Source organism: Canis lupus, chromosome 36, assembly GCF_003254725.2.
Source record: "Canis lupus dingo isolate Sandy chromosome 36, ASM325472v2, whole genome shotgun sequence".
In the NCBI taxonomy this organism is placed as follows: Eukaryota; Metazoa; Chordata; class Mammalia; order Carnivora; family Canidae; genus Canis; species Canis lupus.
Window position 1 is genome coordinate 7,868,520 of NC_064278.1, and position 20,343 is coordinate 7,888,862.

At 37.4% G+C, this 20,343-nt stretch overlaps 1 protein-coding gene across 1 annotated transcript in view; it reads right to left on the minus strand.

Moving 5' to 3' along the window:
- IFIH1 (interferon induced with helicase C domain 1) overlaps nucleotides 1-20,343 on the minus strand; it is a 57,316-nt gene that overhangs the window by 36,103 nt on the left and 870 nt on the right. The window contains exons 2-3 of the mRNA XM_025471048.3: nucleotides 11,099-11,267; nucleotides 6,592-6,738 (exon numbers count right to left, since the gene is read on the minus strand). Coding sequence (XP_025326833.1) covers nucleotides 6,592-6,738; nucleotides 11,099-11,267 — 316 coding nt within the window. The remainder of the gene's footprint in view (nucleotides 1-6,591; nucleotides 6,739-11,098; nucleotides 11,268-20,343) is intronic.

The window sequence follows — 20,343 nt, forward strand, 5'->3', positions numbered from 1 at the left end:
AATTTTCCTACACCTACTCACTTGCCTATACTGCCCATGTGGTCGAAAATGCTGCCTTGACACCACCGTGCACAGATCCAACACAGAACCGGATGAACGGATGTCTCGGATTCCTCCTGAGGGGAGGCTGTCTCTATGTCTTCCTTCCTTACCAAGTCTTCCCTCCTTATCTGTTAACACTTTCTCTTTCATTCTGGGTAGATGATTGGGTTATAAACTCCTTGAGGGTAAGGGCAATACCCTGGTACTTGGTTCTCTCTATAATAAGACCTGCCCAACTCACTCTCTGGCTTCTAGTGCTCATTCACATGCCAAAATAGAGAAGGTAAGGCCTAGGCATCAAATCAAAATTAAAATTGTTGCCTTTGTTAAAAAAGGTGCTTAAAAAAAAAAAAAAAAAAAAAAGGCTTTAGGCTTGTAGCCATAAAAGGATGTCATGAAAATAAAGGCAGCATGTGTTAGCTGTATACCCAGGAGATTCTTTCTGTCAAAATACCTATGCCCTTAATCCTGAGAGATGAACAATAACCCTCACAGAACTATTAAGCAAGTGGAAGTCATATAACTAACCTAGATGGTAGGTTTCTTCGAATAAAATACAAACCTACATAAAACATCAGCCGACGCTGACTTCAGCATATCTTTCTTTCTCTTGTCATCTTTCTCTCTCTCTTTTTCTTTCTCAGATCAAATTAATATTTGCCTTTTGGATTGCCTCAGTAGCATTTCTAGTTCCCAATAATTAATGTAACTAAAATTAGCAAAATATAGAAGTAAAGGGAGTAAAGGACCTGAAAATCTAACTAATCCTGTAATAGTCTGGGTAATTCTGACATAACCTTATCGTATGCTGCTATATCAATTATCTTTCCCACGAAGGTCTCAAGTGCTATATGGTATTTTTTTTTTCTAGAGATTCTAAAAATCTCTAAATTTCTAGAGGCTGGTGCCATAAAACATTATTCTGGTCCTCAAGTGCAAGGATAAATTTTGTGGCATTTTTACAGAAATTAGTATAGACCAAATCTAAGATTGGACTTTGGTCTATAAAAAGGCAAAACAAAACAACAACAAAAAAAGTGCTATAACAGATTGGGCCAGGGAGAAGGAGGCTGTTTTATAAAGGTCAATTTTTAAACCCCTCCTACAGAACATGATCTATGCAAAATATATCCACAATATATTCCAAAGCATAATGTCACCGGATAAACCTAAGGAGTGGAACATATGGGGGAATATGAAAAAGAAGGTATTAAAGTCTGAAAACAAGCAGGTTGGTAAGCTCATTAGCTGGGGTGGAATTTTAAAATCTTCACGTGAACGAATATATAAATCAAAATATACACATGCATTCACAGTCATGCGCACTGTATATTCACACATGGCACACTCTACAGTTACATTAGAACCTTCCACCCTGAACAGTGAATTCCATTCTCTTTATAATGTAAAAGCGCCCTCTGCTGGCCAACCTGAGGTACTTGCATTTTCTAGTTTCATAACAGGAAGATACAGCAGAGAACGATAAAAGAAGTCTGGGAGATTTTATGCGAAACTCTGCATAAAAGTAAGTTCATTATAAATACAAATTTTACTTTGTTTGGATCTCATCTGATTTACTTTTATTACAAGACATTAATTCCTAAAATAGCCTACTGTCAAAGAACTACTTGTTCTGAGAAAGCAGTAATAGCAGATTACTAAATTAAAAATGATTGTACAATCAATTTTACTGTAAGCCTATAGAATTAAAATAATCCAGATAACTTTGTGATTAAAAGGTTTTCAACATAAGAAAATGAATGTGTCCCCCTGATGTCTTCTGGGGTGGTGTGGTATGGAGAAACAGCACAGACCAATGTTTTCTTGTTAAAGAGATGGCCAGTGACTTTAGAAAGCAGAATTACAACATGTAGCATTAAAATTCTACTAATAGTCTGAGAATTATTCAAATAGCCTATAGAAATTATTGTGTTAATTTGGAACAAGGCAAATTTTAAAAACTGGTGAATCTTCATTATTAACCACCTTTTAATGGGAAGTAGTTGAAGGAGGAAGGAAGAAAAATGCCAGTCCCCAATGGGAGGCATGACAAAATGACTCTCCAGAGCCACCTACTAGGGAATCCTGATCTATCACCCCGAGGGGGAAGGAGAAATGTGATTAAAATTGGTTTCAGAGTGGGCTACTGTTATTGTGGCAGTGTATCTTGCCCATCAGGTGTGTTGAGGAGTAAAAAGGGCTAAAAAAACAACATATAAGGAATCTTTCCATTGAAACTATAAATAATTACCATTTGTATGCACCACGACTATTATGCACTGAAAAAAATATTTTAGAAACTGGTTCAGAAATAAAAATTAGAGGAGTCAATTTAAAATTAGAAATAATTCGAGTCACATTTTTTTCTTTCTGCATATGAAAATTCATATTTATAGAACGTGTGCAGCTTAAGCAAGAAGTTTCTTTCAATGCTACTTTGGTAGCATTGACTATATTTGAGCTGTATATGAAATCTTCACTCTATATATTAGAATTCAAAATAAAGATTATACATTGTCAATACTGGCAAGACACACAAAACAAAATTATGCAAATGCATATTGCAGACTATGGGATGTTTTCCTCTTTATTTTGATTGTTAATTCTATGAAAGGATGCCAGCAGAGGCAAAATCCTTCTACTGTAAATTTTTGCAACAAGAACTTCAATCAAAAGAACACCAGTAACTTTCTTGGGCTAATGGTACTTTACAAGTTATTTATATCCGTGATTCTTAGTTCTGGAGAACAATAAGAAAAGACAAACACTTGGAGTGAACCATAGGATATCTCGGCAGTGGTGTCTAAGACCTAAAGCAAAGGAACTACATTTTAATAAATAAGTTACCCTGTGTTACTGTTCTGAAAAAGAGCCAGAAGGGATTGGCTTCTGACTGGATCCCAAGTCTACAGGGAAGTCCAGACATGGAGAGGTCATTAAAGTCTGTGAATTGAGTGGGGTCCTCATATCACTGTACAGTGTACATACTTTCGCATGTTCTCAGACTAGTACGTATTTTAATAGGCTGTACTTGCATTTACTGTATGACGGTTACTAGCACTTACTGTGCAGCTATACACAGACTGCTGTTTGACTGACATACCCATCAGTTGAAAACTCCATCGGAGGGGCACTGGGTGGCTCAATGGTTGATCATCTGCCTTTGGCTCAGGTCATGATCCTGGGATCCTGGGATCCTGGGATCAAGTCCCACAGCAAGCTCCCTGCAAGGAGCCTGCTTCTCCCTCTGCCTGTGTCTCTGCCTCTCTCTGTGTGTCTCTCATGAATAAATAAAATAAAATCTTTTTAAAAAAAGAAGAAGAAAAAAAAAACTCTGTGGGAGCAAGAAGCCATCTCTGTTACGTTTGTTCACTGTACCTGCGGTACTGAACAGTGCATGTCTGGCATGTAGTATTTAAAGAAATATTTGCTCAATGAAAGAATTGCAAGGGACAGAGGGCAAATGAGAGGGAGGAAGGGAGGGAACACAAGAGAAAAAAAGAAACTTTTCTACTCTTCAAGTTCATTATTAAGATCCAGATTTTTTTTTCACAACAGGAAACTTTGTTTTACACTAACCAGTAAGAAAATAGAAAATTTTAAAAGTTTTGCCTTTAATTTTGTTCACTTTGAGACTCAAAATCCTCCGGAGATACATAAACTACAGGCTGACAAGATGCGTTGCTGGCAACCCTTGATAAAAAAACAAACAAACAAACAAACAAACAAAAAAAAACTCTCATTTGAGATACAGGATCATCTGCCAATCTCAGTCCTGTTTTCGATTCTTTCTAGGGTGGATTTAGAAAATAGTCAGTATCCCACAGAGACGTCAGGTACCCTACTAAGGAAGTTTATTAAAATGTGAGATATCCACATTCAGAAAATAGATTTTGACATTCTTGTAAGATTATGGTTTCTGAAAGAAAGCACAGCTGCTCAAACGAAAAAAAAAAAAAAGAAAAAAGTCCTCTGGAATTCAGGTTTTTGCTATTCTATATATTAAACCTCATTAGTTAAAGTGTGGTCCAGGACCAGCAGTACAGCATCATCTGGGAGCATGTGAGAAAGGCATAGATTTCAGCCCCCACACAGGACCTACTGAATCAGAACGCATTTCAGTAAGACCCACTCCTCCCAATGATTCATAAACACAGCAAAGCAGCAGAAGCATTGCATTAAAAAAATAAATAAATGAAGCTCAAGCCTGAATAGCAGGCAAACTATAAACCATATTGGTGCTATTTATGACAAAGGATTGCTATCCTATATATTTAGATAGTTCACATAAAACAGCAAAAATAATATAAATACCCTAATAGAAAAACAGATAGACAATTAGAAACAACAAAAAGAATAAGCTTATTAAAAGGTTTTCCATTAGGAATAAAAAAACTCAAATTTAAGTAGCAAAATACCAAATTGGCAAAGTTTTGAAAAAAAAAGATATTTTGTAGAAATACCTGTTCTCTCTTATACTGTTAATTCGACATTAAGTATGAAAGGTCTTAAGATTGTAAACATCATTTGATCCAGAAGTTCCAATTATGTAATGTGTTTTTTTTAAAGATTTTATTTATTTATTCATGAGAGACACAGAAAGAGAGTCAGAGACACAGGCAGAGGGAGAAGCCGGCTCCATGCAAGGAGCCCAATGTGGGACTCGATCCTGGGACTCTGGGATCACGCCCTGAGCCGAAGGCAGATGCTTCACTGCTGGGCCACCCAGGCATCCCATAATATGTTTTTAAGAATTAAATTGAAACATAGATATGAAAGGAGTTATCATGATGTAGAAATTTTTAAACATCCTAAATATTTAACAACTGATTTATTAATTATAAAGCATCCACTGAATGGAACTATTATTAAGTCATTAAAACCGTACTATAGAGGCGCCTGGGTGGCTCTGTCAGTTGTGATCCTGAAGTCCTGGGATCAAGCCCCATGTCAGGATCCCTGCTCTGAGGGGAGTCTGCTTCTCCCTCTGTCTGTCACCCCACTCATATTCTCTCTCCCTCTCTCTCTTTCTCTCAAATAAATAAATAAATAATAAGATCTTAAGAAAAAATAAATAAAAACCATACTATAGAAGAATATCTAACGAACACAGGAGAAATGCCACTTTGTATAAACATCCACTTAGGCAAAAAGATCACAAGGACAGATACACAACTGCTAAGAGTAATATATATACATTGTGGGAGGATGGGTGACTTTTTCTTTATAGGTTTTCATATTTTCCAAATTTCCTGCAATGCAGCTACATTACTTTTCTGAGTAGAAAACAGTAGACTTTGGGAGTGCCTGACTGACTCAGTCAGTGGACCATGTGACTCTTGATCTTAGGGTTGTGAGTTCAAGCCCCACCTTGGAGGTAGAGATTACTTAAAAAAAGAAAAAAAGGAGAAAATAAAAGAATAAATTTTGCAGTGGTATGATAGAGTCAGCTTATCTAGGTTCCCAAAAGCCAACTGTTAAAATTTCAGGAATTTGTGAGCAGGTTGTTAAGCACAGACATTTAAAAAATAAAGTTATATAAATTTACAATTAAAGTATATGAAAGCAAAGGTAATGAATACTTAAACTCATCCCTTCCTAATCGTGTTTCTGGATTTCACTATTATCGATGACGTTGAGGCTATTTATGCCCATGTATCTGTATGGTGGAAATGCTAACACAATGGTGAGCTAGTGCCTGTCTCCTCCCAACCCAGGGACATTAGGTTGGAGGCTTGTCATTGGCTTTAGGGGGGATATTTGCATGGTGAAGGCCGGCAAATGCTACAAATCAGGACTTCCCTTCTTCTCCCCAGAGAGTTACTTCTTAAACATTTACTAGCACACCACACATGTTTAAAAATTATTTCTTTTAAATGACAATTTCTGGTGAAAATAGAATTTGGCCCTTTGGTGGGGAGAAGGGATGAGAGGAGTTCCCTATCAAGAGCAGATTAGGGAGGAGAATGTAATTAAATTAGCTTGATCCTTCCAGGAACATTTCGTATCAAAAAAGGTGGCCCTCGTGGTAAATAGTTCTCTCACCAATTAGTTACTGCAAATCAAGCCAACCCCAGTTTAACACTTGTCATCGTCCTTCCTACAGCTTTGCGTTTGGTCTCTACAACCCAGCTGAACCTCTCTGAGACATCCCAGTCTATAAAATAAAGGAAAAGATAATGAATGGCCTTTTTAATTCTCAGAGCTTTGGATGAATCAAACTCATAGATTTGAAAGTACCTTGAAAACTATGAAATATATATGCTATAATACTTACCACATCACAAAGACCATGAATATCTTATCAAGTAAAATTAGAACCAAAGGTGTTCATGCTCATATTCATAACATATTAATATTGCATTAGTTTTGAAAACATTTTAGCCACAAAGAATTATGGCTATATGATTTTAATAAAAAGCACACAAAACCCCAAGGCCCAAATTTCCTCCCCGTGTTTAACAGATCCTGATGTCATCAATGCACCAATTGATTTTCCTGGAAGTAGTAATTAGGAAAATATGTAAAATATGTGCAGGTTCCAAATACCTGAAACTACAGAAGAATCCAGCAAAGATGATTCCAGTGAATTATTTTCCATGTCCCAGCCCTCTTTCTCTGGACTTGGCTGACTCATAGCTAAAAGAGCTGCCGCTTTAACTTCAGGGCCATCTTCTTGTGATAAATTCTCAGTCTCTGTGAATAATGCATTAGAATGTAAATAACAGTGCAATATAAGTCTTATAGAGTCTGCATACCTGCAATTGCTATTTTGAAAATGAAACAGGGGGTCCTAATAGACATTTACTGAATATATTGAATATATTACAAATGCTTCAGAATCCTAAACAGAATGTAAATTGTATGGTTAATGCAAGTTTTTATACAATATAAATAGCTGTTGTTATTTTGAAAACCAAGTGGAGGTTCCTAGTAGAAATTTGCCTGAATAGGATTTATACTTTAACATTTTGAGATGCTAGGAACATATTTTTTGTTATGATATGGTACTTCTATTTTTAATATGGACACTGAGCAATTCTTTTGTAATGATTAAATTTAATCTAAAAAGACATTCTAAGAAGTATCATGGTAATCTCAAAAAATGTCTGATGATTTCCTATCTGACCATTACTGGTAGGAAGTAAGACACTTATTTAATGGCACAAAGTTCTATTTAAGGCTGAATTATGAAAATGCAAATTTGGTGTTGGTTTTTCTTTAGCTTGCGCTCTTGCCATTTTGTTCCCTCGCTGTGCGTTCTACATGAGATGTACATATGCTTTAATGTCAGCCTAAATTCATGTATTTTGAATATCTGGAGATTTTTTAGGAATTCAATAAAATATTCTGTATCCTTCCTACTCCTTCCCTCCATGTCTCCTATCAGCATTTCTTCCTTCAGCCAATATGTATCGACTGTTTTCTTAAGGGACTATGTAGGTTACAAAGAAAAACAAGAGTTCTGTCCTCCTGAAACTACAATCTATCAGAGAAGACTGAGTCTATAAAGAAAATTTCTGAAAGTATCATTTGAGATTGACCCATCTTAAAGAATAAAGGGCAAGTATGTCCTGTGTATGGAGAATGCCCCAAAGACAATTGTTGGGAGTTTAGACTCTGTTGTTGGTTAAGATGATTTGACCGTGTTTGCAGGTACACATTCAATGTGTTTGGGGTTTGTAATCATGATAATTCATTTATTTTGTAGCTTATCATATAAGGGCTATGCAAATGTTGAATTATATAATCCTCAAAAACAGCCTTAGGTAATAGGTGACAGTATTTTCCCTACTTCATGGAGGAGTAAACTGAGGCACAGAGAGTGCAAGTACCTGCTCAAAGTTATGCCTCTGGGGAAGTAAGAGAGCCAGCATTCAGTAAGTATCAGGATCCGGAGCCTTGGCTCCTGTATCAGCTAGTTCAGGCCGCAGTAGCAAAAGACTAAAGATGGAATGAGTTCACAAGAGAATTTTATTTTCTCCTGGTGCTGGAGATTGGAAGTCCAAGATCAGTGTGCCTGCAAGGCTGGTGTCTGGTAAGAGCTCTGTCCTAGGTGGCAGAAGGCCATCTTCTCACTGTGTCCTCACACAATGAAGAGAGAGACAGAGATCTCTTCCTCTTCTTCTAAAGCCATAGTCCTATCAGATTAGGCCTCACCCTTCCAACCTCATTTCTCCTAAATGACCTCCTTGGACCCCTATTCCCATAAGCAGTCACATTTGAGATTAGGGCTTCAACATATGAATTTTGGGGAAACACAAGTTAGTCCATACTATGTATGGACTTGTTCCGAACCACAAGAATAATCACAGCTAACTTTATTCTGGTCATTAAGACCTACCAGAAAAATGCTTCAATTCCCATGAAAAGATGTACAGTTCAGCAGACAAAATTTAAATCCTAACTCCTCTGATTGGGTTTCCCGAGGAAATGAAAAAGTAAGCCCTATTTTTTGGAATGAGTTGGTCAGGAGCAACCTGCCTGTTGCAGGTAGGGGTGATAGGAGAGTACACGGATGCTGCCCCAGCCAAGGATTGCAGTTTTCCCTCCAATCCTCAAAGGAAGCTCAGAGACGCCTTTCCACTCTGCTCCCTGCCCTCATAGAAGCCCTCATATCTGGGTCAACACCCATCATCACTCACTTTGGAAGAAGGAAGGAGAAGCCTCAACCATGAGAGGACCAGAGAGGAGGATGGATACTTGGTGCCACTTTTTTTCTTTTCACAAGGCCTTCTCCGCTTTTATAAAGTGTTTGGCCTTGGCAAGGCAGGATGTGTGCGTGGGGTGGGACAATATGGATAAACTAGTCCCTAGCCATTCGGAAACGGACACATGAAGACCTAATAATAACACATATTTATGGCATACAGTAAAGAAAGTGAAGAGGAAAGCATGAGAGTATCAGATGTACGTGATGAGGTGTGTTACAGTGTAGGTATTACCTGGGATTTACTATATTTACTTGACCTTCATTGCTCTTGTTCAAAGAATTATAATTTTTAAAATTACATTAAACTTCTAGGGATGCCTGGGTGGCTCAGTGGTTGAGAGTTTGCCTTCGGCTCAGGGCGTGATCCCAGAGTCCCAGGCTCGAGTCCCCCATCAGGCTCCCTGCATAGAGCCTGCTTCTCCCTCTCCCTGTGTCTCTGTCTCTGTCTCTCTCTCTCTCATGAATAAATAAATAAATAAAATCTTAAAAAAAAAAAAAACTTCTAGGGGTGCCTGCATGGCTCAGTTGGCTGAGGGTCAGACTATTGATCTTGGCTCAGGTCTTAATCTCACTGATGGTGAGCTGGAGCTCTGCATTGGGCATCATGCCCAGCATGGAGCCTACTAAAACAAATAAAACTTCTAACAAAGCACCTTGTGAAGAGGAACTTAAAAATATTTCAGAAAGAGGGGTGCCTGTGTGGCTCAGTGGGTTGAGTGACTCTTGGTTTTTGCTCAGGTCATGATCAGTCCTGGGATTCAGTTGTGAAGAGCTCTGTGCACAACATGGAGTTGGCTTGTCCCTCTACCTTCCTCAGGCCCCTGCCCTACACCCCCCACCCTCCCCCACTCACGCACACACACTGTCTCTCTCAAATAAATAAAAATCTTTTAAAAAGTATATGTTGTAGAAGAAAATATGACCAAACATGTTGTCTATATCAAGAGAATCTTGAACACACTTTGGAGCAGATCTTCTAGACTCCATCCTAAACAAGTAGTGCCACCATACACAACTGTAAAATGGGTAGGTACTCTTGAATTTGAGGGACAGAAATGACAAAGTCTTGTGACCTGAAAGACTACCTTTCTAATGTCCCTTGATACACTGAGGCCAAAATTTCCCAGGGAACAACAACAATAAAAAAATCTAGACTGCAGCCATTTTTCTCTCTGAAATTTAAGTCCTTGAATATTTGTCATGGATGGAAATGGTCTCATGAGGTCCTGAAAGGGAACTCACCATAGTTGGCTGTGTGTGTGTGTGTGTGTGTGTGTGTCTGTGTGTGTGTGTGTGTGTATATATATATATATATATATATATATATATATGCAGATATATGTGTGTGTGTATTTCTAACTACTGGGCAAAATTAAGCATTTCATAAATAATTTAGAATAAAAACATAATGTGCTATTTAATAATTTAGTAACTGTTTTTATTTTGCACAAGCATCTTAGAAAAGTGTTTACTGTGTATCTTATTCCATTAGAAAGTGGTATGTCACAATGTGGACTTTGTATGTCTCATTCAAGTCTGCAGCGCTTGCAACAATGTGTGTGGTACTCGATACATGTTCCTTGAACAAATGACTGGGTGAATAGAAAAAGTGGAGTAAATTTGAAGTGATTGTAATTTCTTTAAATTATTCATCACCAATTAACTTTTAATTTGTCTTACATATGATATTTTTGAAACCATAGATACAGACCCTGAAAAGAAAATTAGAGGGCAGTTTATATTAGATTTACAAGTAATATATGTACAAGGGCTCTAAAATTTTGCTTTTATTATTATAATTGAAGGATCAAAAAAAAAAACTTCACAGGAAGTAATATTGAGATATGTTGATAATTACAGATCCTCTTTCAAACATTTAAAAAATTCCTTAAAAATTGATATAGATGACTAGCAGCACAGCTGTAATAACCACTAAAATATTTTCTTCTAACTTATTGGCTATATAGCCAATGTATAAATTATTTTGATAAAAATTTTAGGTAATCATCTTGTTTTCAATATAAGATGGGCAGCGGAAAGAATGTTAAACTAAAGGGGTCAGCCGCCAATATTCTAGCCCAGTTTTCTGGGTTTTGTGATTTTTTGGTAAGTTCATTTTTTTTTTTTTTTTTTTTTTTTTTTTTTTTAAGTTCATCTTTTCCTAAGCGATAGTTTCCTCATTTGGGAAGGGGTAAAAAACACACATGATATCCCTAATCGCTTCCAATTTTGAAATTTTGGTTCTAAATATCTTAGTGTTTGGCATTGTGTCTACACACAATTCACTTCATTTCAATCACTAGGCAAAATGAACAAACTCTTTTTTAGTAGAATTAGATATACCTTCTTTGCTTTCAAAGCAAGTTGTGCCTGTTAGCTCTTGGACAAGGGCATAGTTCTCCGTTTGATTCAGAACAGTCAGAAATAAAGAAAACCAGTTTTCTTTCTGCACGATCCTTTTCAGAAGCTCTCTTACACCTGATTGATTTCCATTGTTTTCAGCAGCAGAGATCTGTTTTAAGAGAAAGGCAGAATTAAAAAAGATCACACATCTTCTGAACAGTTTTAAGCAGGAACTAGCCTTTAAAAAAAATCAGCAATCAAGGGTAAGATTAGTCAAGGCTTATATTCAACCACTAAAGAAAAGAACAATGTCACTTGTAGCAATTCTGGATTGTAGGGGAAAGCAACCCTGTGGGCCAAGCCCCCTTTTAAAAATGCACAGTTTTTTAAAGCCACCAAGATATTAAAAAGTGACACTTAGGAAATAAATGCTCTACTTTGGTCATTCTGAATAAGGGTGCAAGAGAAAGTGTCTTTAATTTCTAGTTCTGTTATGTCTATTTGCATCAATCTCTTTGTGTATCTAGCACTTGCTATTTCTTTTTAACCAATGGAATCTATAAATAGGAAGCCAAATATTTCTTACCTGACTTCTCTTTCTTGACTATCACTATGAAGTAATTACTATTATAAGATTTATAAGATTATATTCTTGCCCACCTCTCATATGTTGGCAAATCGAACTCCAATAAAAAAAATACAAAAAAAAAAAAAAAAGAAGGAAGATTTATATTCTTGCTTACTTGGTATTTGTAATAGGTATTAATGACTATAATATTTTCTTAAATTTCTGTTTATTTAATATTATAAGACAAATTTATTTCTACATATATTTCTTAAAGTATGGGGCAAAATTATTTCTATGTGCATTCATTACAACTTTTAGTCTTCCTTTTAGTTATCTTTTAGCTTAAACTAGCAAATCTTTTTAAGTGTGGATCATTTGTGTGATCATTATCACGGTGCACTGCCCAGTTCTTAATACAGCACCAAACAGTTGGAGAAAAGATTAATACAAGCCACATTTAGACCAGAAAGAAATTAGACAGGGCATCATCAGCCTGCTGTGCCTTTGGGAAAGCACTGTATCTCTCTGGGCCTCAGCTTCTGCATGTGCAAAATGAGGCAACTGAAAAGAAAAATTGGGGCTTTTCAATCTTACTTGCATATTAGACACATCAGGGAGCTTTATTTTTTTAAAGATTTTATTTATTTATTCATGAGAGACCCAGAGAGAGAGGCAGAGACATACACAGAGGGAGAAGCAGGCTCCTTGTAGGAGCCTGATATAGGACTCGATCCCAGGCCCCCGGGACCATGACCTGAGCCGAAGGCAGATGCTCAACCTCTGAGCCACCCAGGTGTCCCCCTACCCTTTTTTTTTTTAAACCTGGGGAGCTTTAAAAACACTCATGTCTGGGATCTACTCCCAAAGATTCTGACTTATTTTGTCTGTGTTGGGAAGCCAGAATATTGTTTAAGGATTTCATGATTCTAATCAGCAGCTAAGATGAAAAATAATGACTTACCTACTCTCGAAGGTCCTTCTGAACATCTGTCCACCTTCTACATCTATAATCTGGGTTGACTAGCTAGATTAATTGTTTCTTATTAAATTTGTGTATTTTTTAGTCCTATAATATCCTATAACTTTTTAGTGTCAGGTACGTGTTTGCCTTTTTGGAACAGCGTCCAACACAAATTTAGTGTTAGTTATTATTATGGATAACCAAAGATAGGATCTACCTGTGTAAACACTTCACCAGTGAGCATCACTTAGTATAGAAGTACGCAGCATGATTTCTACCCAGTAGGTATGTTTGTCTTAGATAATACTTAATAATGTTATTAGAAAGGCTTTTCATATATTAACCCAGAAACCCTGAAGAAGGAACCAGTATCAACCCACTTTGCAGATCAGAAATCCAAGGCCCAGAGCATTCCAGTTACTTCCCTGATGCCACAAAGCTAGTAAATGGCAGACGCAAAATTTCATCCCAGTCAATTGACTTCAGAGGCCAAACACTGCCTTCTTGAGCTATAATTAGAACTACTAATTGTCTCCAATTTTAAGCACATTTTCTAGCAAGAAGTAGGTAGGATGACAATCAGACTTAATAAAATTTAGGTGACTTCAGTCCATCTCCCTGAAAGCATTTTCTAGCAGATTCTTGCTCATTCCTACCTTTTGTCCAACTTTACTAATCTCCTAATGGAAACTTTTTGTCCTCTCTGGTGTTTGTAACTTTATTATTATCTGCTAACTTAAATCATAGTTGCTACAGATGTTAAGTAAGACTGGTTTGAGTACCTTTTTCAAATTCAACCATTTCTAGTTTTAATCACCTCACTCTTTAATCACCTTTAAATCCACCTGACAGAAGTAATCAAAAAGCATTTCTCTGGGATCCCTGGGTGGCGCAGTGGTTTGGCGCCTGCCTTTGGCCCAGGGCGCGATCCTGGAGACCCAGGATCGAATCCCACATCAGGCTCCCGGTGCATGGAGCCTGCTTCTCCCTCTGCCTATGTCTCTGCCTCTCTCTCTCTCTGTGACTATCATAAATAAATAAAAATTAAAAAAAAAAACAAAAAAAAACAAAAAGCATTTCTCTAAAAAGAGTAAGCACTGTAATGAATATTCTCACTAAAAACCTAATTATATTATGGGCACAACATTTTCTTCTACTATCAGTCAGTTAGGTTGATTTTCACTGCAGAATTACATTAGCCAAGTTTGCTATGTCCTTATTGAGTTCAGGCATTTGAGGATCATTGTATGATTATTTCCTATGAGTATTTTTATTATTTGAACAGTGGAACTATATATAACACTTGTGCAATTTTAGCAGCTTCATCAAGATTCTGACTTTTAAATAAGTCTTCTGAGCTTGTTTGTTTGTTTTTGTTTTTTACTTAATCTGTTGTCCTAAAACCTACTGAAGACATTAGATTCCAATGTCAAACTTGATTATGGAAATTCTTGAGACTATTCAGGCTTGAGACTTCCAACAGAACACCTAATGATATTCTCATTCATGTTCCTCTCCTACTGAACTATTTCTCTGAATGTGCAGTTTAAAGTATCTAAGATACACTGTTAATTTATGTAATACAAAATAAATATGAATTTGTGGGTAATATAATTAGATGCTTTCACATTCTAAATACTTTGATTTATAAGTTTTCTTTCCAATAGAAATCAGTACGGAAAACACTGAACTTTCCATTAAATTTTGGTTGCCACCAAAATTGTTTGATAAAAATGTTTTCTCTCCTTCATAAAAGCCTTATATAATTATTTAAATATAATGGTGATTTTTTTTTTAACACAGCAGAGCTCAGCTTTCATACCAGTAAACCAGGAAGCAAAACTCATGTTAAAAACAAAGAATTTCTAAAACCTAGTTCCCCATGAAAAGTTAATGTGTTTCTAAATGAATATGTATCATCTTTTGATGGACACCGAGGCCCCTTCCACAGTTTGGCTATTGTGGACATTGCTGCTAGAAACATCGGGATGCAGGTGTCCTGGCGTTTCACTGCATCTGTATCTTTGGGAAAAATCCCCAGCAGTGCAATTGCTGGGTCATAGGGCAGATCTATTTTTAACTCCACACAGTTTTCCAGAGTGGCTGCACCAGTTCACATTCCCACCAACAGTGCAGGAGGGTTCCCCTTTCTCCGCATCCTCTCCAACATTTGTGGTTTCCTGCCTTGTTAATTTTCCCCATTCTCACTGGTGTGAGGTGGTATCTCATTGTGGTTTTGATTTGTATTTCCCTGATGGCAAGTGATGCGGAGCATTTCTTCATGTGCTTGTTGGCCATGTCTACGTCTTCCTCTGTGAGATTTCTGTTCATGTCTTTTGCCCATTTCATGATTGGATTGTTTGTTTCTTTGGTGTTGAGTTTAATAAATTCTTTATACATCTTGGAAACTAGCCCTTTATCTGATACGTCACTTGCAAATATCTTCTCCCATTCTGTAGGTTGTCTTTGAGTTTTGTTGATGGTATCTTTTGCTGTACAAAAGCTTCTTATCTTGATGAAGTACCAATAGTTCATTTTTGCTTTTGTTTCTTTTGCCTTCATGGATGAATCTTGCAAGAAGCAACTGTGGCCAAGTTCAAAAAGGGTGTTGCCTGTGTTCTCCTCTAGGATTTTGATGGAATCTTGTCTCACATTAAGATCTTTCATCCATTTTGAGTTCATCTTTGTGTATGGTGAAAGAGAGTGGTCTAGTTTCATTCTTCTGCGGATGTCCAATTTTCCCAGCACCATTTATTGAAAAGACTGTCTTTTTTTCCAGTGGATAGTCTTTCCTCCTTTGTCGAATATTAGTTGACCATAAAGTTGAGGGTCCACTTCTGGGTTCTCTATTCTGTTCCCTTGATCTATGTGTCTGTTTTTGTGCCGGTACCACACGGTCTTGATGACCACAGCTTTGTAGTACAACCTGAAATCTGGCATTGTGATGTCCTCAGCTATGGTTTTCTTTTTTAAAATTCCCCTGGCTATTCGGGGTCTTTTCTGATTCCACACAAATCTTAAAATAATTTGTTCCAACTCTCTGAAGAAAGTCCATGGTATTTTGATAGGGACTGCATTAAACGTGTAAATTGTCCTGGGTAACACTGACATTTTCACAATATTAATTCTGCCAATCCATGAGCATGGAATATTTTTCCATCTCTTTGTGTCTTCCTCAATTTCTTTCAGAAGTGTTCTATAGTTTTTAGGGTATAGATCTTTTACCTCTTTGGTTAGGTTTATTCCTAGGTATCTTATGCTTTTGGGTGCAATTGTAAATGGGACTGACTCCTTAATTTCTCTTTCTTCAGTCTCCTTGTTAGTGTATAGAAATGCTACTGACCTCCGGGCTTTGATTGTGTATCCTGCCCCACTGCCAAATTGCTGTATGAGTTCTAGCAATCTTGGGGTGGAGTCTTTTGGGTTTTCTATGTAGAGTATCATGTCATTGGCGAAGAGGGAGAGTTTGACTTCTTCTTTGCCAATTTGAATGCCTTTTATTTCTTTTTGTTGTCTGATTGCTGAGGCTAGGACTTCTAGTACTATGATGAATGGATAAAGAAGATGTGGTCTATGTATACAATGGAATATTACTCAGCTATTAGAAACGACAAATACCCACCATTTGCTTCGGCATGGATGGAACTGGAGGGTACTATGCTGAGTGAAATAAGTCAATCAGAGAAGGACAAACATTATATGGTCTCATTCATTTGGGGAATATAAAAAATAGTGAAAGGGAATAAAGGGGAAAGGAGAAAAAATGAGTGGGAAATATCAGAAAGGGAGACAGAACATGAAAGACTCCTAATTCTGGGAAACGAACCAGGGGTGGTGGAAGCGGAGGTGGGCGGGAGGTAGGGGTGACTGGGTGACGGGCACTGAGGTGGGCACTTGATGGGATGAGCACTGGGTGTTATTCTATATGTTGGCAAATTGAACACCAATAAAAATAAATTTATAAAAAAAAAATAAATGAATATGTATCATCATTACATTGACATAGCTAATTTCTTGCTAGTATTTTTTCTTGCTAATAAAATTCTCACATATACCAATTTACCTGGCAATACAATGAGCTGGGGGAGACTGACTCAGGTTCTCAACTTCATGTAAGGACAAATGGACTTGGTTTCTAGCTGGACTGAGCATAGTACTTCTGGTTCTCCTACATAAATGAAAGGTATATGGAGTCTTCCTGGACTTTGCATGTTTAATGCTTTGAACTGGCCAGGACAGAAATACGCACCTTTCTTCAGCTGTTCACACTGATAATAAGACACTATGGAAATGTTTATATGGTCTCCTCTTTTCCAGAGTTCATGGCTATCTAAGTCAATGGAGGTGCCGAGAGGTCACTAAGCATCCTAAAATTAAAGCAGGTCAGTACAGGAGCAGCCCCTTTCTATTAGGGAACATTACATTATAGTGATCTATAAAGTGATTCTTTTTTTTTTTTAATTTTATTTACTTATTCATGAGACACACACACACACACAAAGAGAGAGAGAGAGAGAGAGAGAGAGAGGCAGAGACACAGGCAGAGGGAGAAACAGGCTCCATGCAGAAGCCCAACGTGGGACTCGATCCCGGGACTCCACAATCACACCCTGGGCCAAACGCAGACGCCAAACCACTGAGCCACCCAGGAATCCCCTATAAATCGATTCTTATATTTATTGTTGACTCTCCAGTATTTACAACAGTACCTTGCATACGCTAGACTTTATTTATTGGAATAAAGAATACTGATCAATGCTACAACTAAGCTCCATGAAACCACAGACAGTATTGGCATTTATTATCCAGTCTTTTCACCACTGGCATGGCGTCTGCCACAAGATGTCACTCCATAAATTTAAACCAAATGAATAAATAACCAATCCCTTAAATAAATTTTGGGTACTTACTGGACACAAAACTAAATCTAGGGTCATTTCTGGAGTCTCTGATGTATGAGGGTTCCAGAGATGGACATGAGACCCATAAACTAAAATGACAGAACAAGTAGAAAATGTCTACCAGAAAACAGGAAAATAATTAAAATATTTTTTAGAAGTCTTGACTTCTTAGTCAAATATTACTTTAGGCTGTCAGAAAAGCAAGTCTGAAGATCTTATGTCCATCATCCATTCATTTTCAAATGCCTGGGAAGGTAATTCATGACATGATTTGTTCTCATCCCTTATCCCAGACAACTTTTTGTAAATAAATTCAATCGATCAGTTATTACTCATTAATAACCAGTTCTATACCTAGTCCTGGCTGGGTTTCTAAAGATGGGAGACATAGTTTTTCCTTGAAATCACAGTTTAATCCAGGGGCATTAAGCATACTCAATGTGGTTGATTTACCTAAATCTCTGAAACTTTAAATTCACAAGAAAATGTAACCAAATGAATAATGATAAAATTCATCATCGTCATCACATCAAAACAATTATTATTATTATTTATTGTGAAGCTTTTTCATAGACATGATTTCTCATTTGTATTCATTAACGTACCATGAATGAGAGGAGACATTATGTCCATTTTCATGGGTAAATTTAGGATCAAGGAATTTACATAAATTGACCCAAAGTAACACATAGAGTAAGAAACATGGTTCTCAAACCCAGGTTTTCCCATTCCAAATTCTCATGTTTTTCCCCAGAGTACTCTTTGCTATTTTGAGATAAATATTTATCAATGACTCTTGTATCAATATAGATTCTTCTAAACCTAGTACTTCCTTCCCACTGTCTCCAATAGCTTATTTTGCCATTGTCTTTGAGAGCTTTGTTGACACATGCAAAACGATGTGTAGACAGGATTCTAGAGTCTCACGGAGACACTATTCCTCCTCAGAAAGCTTCAAATGCATAGCTCCTCCATCTTTCAGAGCCTCTTTTGAAATATAAATCTGAGGGAGAGTTTGGGTTGCTTTGGCTTTAACTGATACCCAGTACATAAATGTCCCTTTACTCTACATCTTCTTTGTGTCAAATCCCTTGCATTACTGCTAGCTGCCTCCAAGCTTGCCAGAATCAAGAACTTGGATAAAATCTAGCTGGCAGAGATTCAATCCAGGCAAGACAAAAGTGATGCTGATAGGCAGAAGTATTTAGAGTAAATAAGGAGAAGTGCTGTTTCGCTGGCAATCGGGACATCATACCCACCAAACATAAACAGCTTTGTGGTGTTACTGGACTCTGTTGCTTCTGGACTTCCTAACAGCTACTGTGGCTGGAAATGCCATCTTCCATCTCCAGCTGGCTTGAAGGCTGCATACTGTCTTCCAAATTAAGTTTCTGCCACAGTGATGTACACATTTGTCATATCCAGCTGGACTACTATAATGCGTTCTAGCTGGTTCTCAATACACAAAACTACATAAACGTTACAGACAACAGTGCAAAGTAATTTACTTGTTGGGAAAACCAGCCATCAAAATTAGATGCATGCTTGGGTCTTTGGACAGGCCCATGGCTGTCAAGTCTACAAGGAGTAGACTGTAGGCTGTCAAGGAGTATTAACTTTAGTCATTAAAGACCAAGTTACATCACAGGCTAATGTGAGGCCAACCAATGTCCAGAACTTTGTTATGAAGAAACAAACAACGGATGGAAAGAAAGAAAGAAAGAAAGAAAGAAAGAAAGAAAGAAAGAAAGAAGAAAGAAAATGTCAGAATCATAGCATGTTAGACAAAGCCTTTGACTTACTCATGGGTTTATATGCCTACATGCCTTTCAAAATAAGATTTTTATTTACTTACAATTTGGAGCAAGTCATGTTCAAATAGGTCAGCATTTCTATACTTCATAGTACATCCTTGTTCATTAAGAAACAATGAACAATGAAACTTTACATTAGGGATGCCTGGGTGGCTCAGTGGTTGAGCGTCTGCCTTTGGCTCAGGTCATGATCCTGGGATCCAGGATTGAGTCTCACATCGGGCTCCCTGTGAGGAGCCTGCTTCTCTCTCTGCCTATGTCTCTGCCTCTCTCTCTCTCATCTATGTCTCTCATGAATAAATAAATAAATCTTTTTTTAAAAAAAAAGAAACATTACATTAAGTGTAAAGTGCCCTGTAAAATCTACCCTGTCAAAATACCATCTAAAAAATCCACTACTCCTTTGCTAATATGGAAAACTGCAATTGGGAGCATGTTTTTTCAATGAATTATCTGCAAGTTTTAATTCTCAGAGAATCTTGTAAGTTTGGTTAAAGAAAAAGAAAGTGTGCGTGTGTGTGTGTGTGTGTGTGTGCATGCGTTATGTAATTTCTCCACTTGGACCAAGATCAAATGGCATAATGTATAATGTAGGCCAGAGATTGGCAGGTTGTTTTCTGTGAAGCCCAGATAATAAATACTGTAAGCTTTGTGGCTGTCTGGTGTCTCCTTAACTGCTCCGAAAGCGCTGAAGCAGTTAGAGTATGTAAATGAATGAGCGCGGCTCTGTTCCCATAAAACTTTCTTTATGAGCACTGACAGTTGAAAAATCGAAACCCACTCTTAGTTTATGGGCCTGTAAAACCCAGTAACACTCTGGACCTACTCAGCCCGCGGGTCAGGGTTTGCGGACACCAGTTGTATGGAACTATACAAAGTAAGACGTCAAATGTCACCCCACCAGGATCCGAATCCCTAGGTCCGCCACTGCTTTCCTGGGACACCTGGGCAAGTTATGTGACCCACCTCAGTTTCCTCATCTGTAAAACAAAGTTAACGAC